The sequence below is a fragment of the Microtus ochrogaster genome, linkage group LG1, assembly GCF_000317375.1.
Source record: "Microtus ochrogaster isolate Prairie Vole_2 linkage group LG1, MicOch1.0, whole genome shotgun sequence".
Classification (NCBI taxonomy): domain Eukaryota; kingdom Metazoa; phylum Chordata; class Mammalia; order Rodentia; family Cricetidae; genus Microtus; species Microtus ochrogaster.
Genome location: NC_022027.1, coordinates 4,030,170 through 4,031,625, shown reverse-complemented (window position 1 = coordinate 4,031,625; position 1,456 = coordinate 4,030,170). Strand labels below are relative to the sequence as shown.

Sequence of the window (1,456 nt, the reverse complement as noted above, 5' to 3'; positions counted from 1 at the left end):
CTATAGACCAGGCTGGTCTCGAACTCACAGAGATCCGCCTGCCTCTGCCTCCCGAGTGCTGGGATTAAAGGCGTGCGCCACCATCGCCCGGCTTGGCCCTCAGTTTCTGTTCTGGAAATGGGTACAGTTGGCACCTGACCCAGGGTTGTATAGGCAGCTGGTGTCCAAGGCTCCCGAAGTCTCTTCTGGTTAGCTCCTGGTGGCTGTGGACAGACTCCTTCATCCAGGGTGGAGTCCTGGCCTTTAGGGTCCATGCCAGCTGGGGTTGGAGACAGTGGTGATGGGACTTGGGAAGCCCAGTGTGGCTACTGCCTGACTGTTCTACCCAATCTCCTAGGTATTGTTGAGATTCGCTCTGTCCATGTGGGCACCGTAGTGATCAAGGCTGTGTACTCAGGCTTCTACGTGGCCATGAATCGGAGAGGCCGCCTCTATGGGTCGGTGAGTGATGGGCAGTACCCAGCGGGTGGTGATGGTTGGTGGGGCAGCCAGCCAGCCTCACATGCCCGCACTGCAGCGGGTCTACTCTGTGGACTGTAGGTTCCGAGAACGCATTGAGGAGAACGGCTACAACACATACGCCTCACGACGCTGGCGGCACCACGGCCGCCCTATGTTCCTGGCACTAGACGGCCAGGGCATTCCCCGGCAAGGTGGACAGACACGGCGGCACCAACTGTCCACACACTTCCTGCCAGTGCTGGTCTCATCTTGAAGGGCTTGCTGGTTAAGGAAGCATGCATAGCAGAGGAGGCCGGAAGACCTGGAGTTGGGCAGGAAGGGCCCAGGCCAGAGGTCCTGGACCTACACGGGTGTCTGCTGGCTGCCAGGCATGGAGATATGGCAGGGTCCCTATAGGGCAGGCCAACTCTCAGGGGATACACAAAACTGGCAGTTTCCACATATCTAGTTTGGAGGTGGGGACACACCAGGTGGACAGGCTGTAGAGGGCATGGCCCAGGTTGGTGGTAACAGCAAGGCACACCTATCATCCCATGTGGTCAGAGTAGGGGCCAGATGCTAAGAGCATTTTCTTGCTCTTCCAGGGGGACTAAGCTTAGTTCTCCCAGACGAGGTTGCTCACAATCACCTGTATGCCCCACTCCAGAGGACCCGACTCTTTTCTGACCTCTGCAGGTACCTGCACTCATGTGCATGTATCCTGCTTCCACACGCCTAAGATCACACATTCACACACCTAAGATCACACTCACGCGCCTAAGATCACACACTCAACACGCCTAAGATCACACACTCACACATCTAAGGTCACTCAGACACATACAGACACACACACGCCTAAGATCACACTCACACACCTAAGATCACACACTCACACGCCTAAGATCACACTCACACACCTAAGATCACACACTCACACATCTAAGATCGCTCACATACAGACACAGACACACACACCTAAGATCACACACTCACACATCTAAGATCGCTCACA

General features: G+C 55.7%; 1 protein-coding gene across 1 annotated transcript in view; it reads left to right on the top strand.

The window, feature by feature from the left end:
• The window catches only part of Fgf22 (fibroblast growth factor 22), a 2,563-nt gene extending 1,252 nt beyond the window's left edge, over window positions 1-1,311 (top strand). Inside the window, exons 2-3 of the mRNA XM_005359108.2 lie at window positions 338-441; window positions 518-1,311. Of these exons, the coding sequence (XP_005359165.1) occupies window positions 338-441; window positions 518-715 (302 nt within the window). The 3' untranslated portion in view covers window positions 716-1,311. The remainder of the gene's footprint in view (window positions 1-337; window positions 442-517) is intronic.
• The last annotated feature ends 145 nt before the right edge of the window (window positions 1,312-1,456 follow it).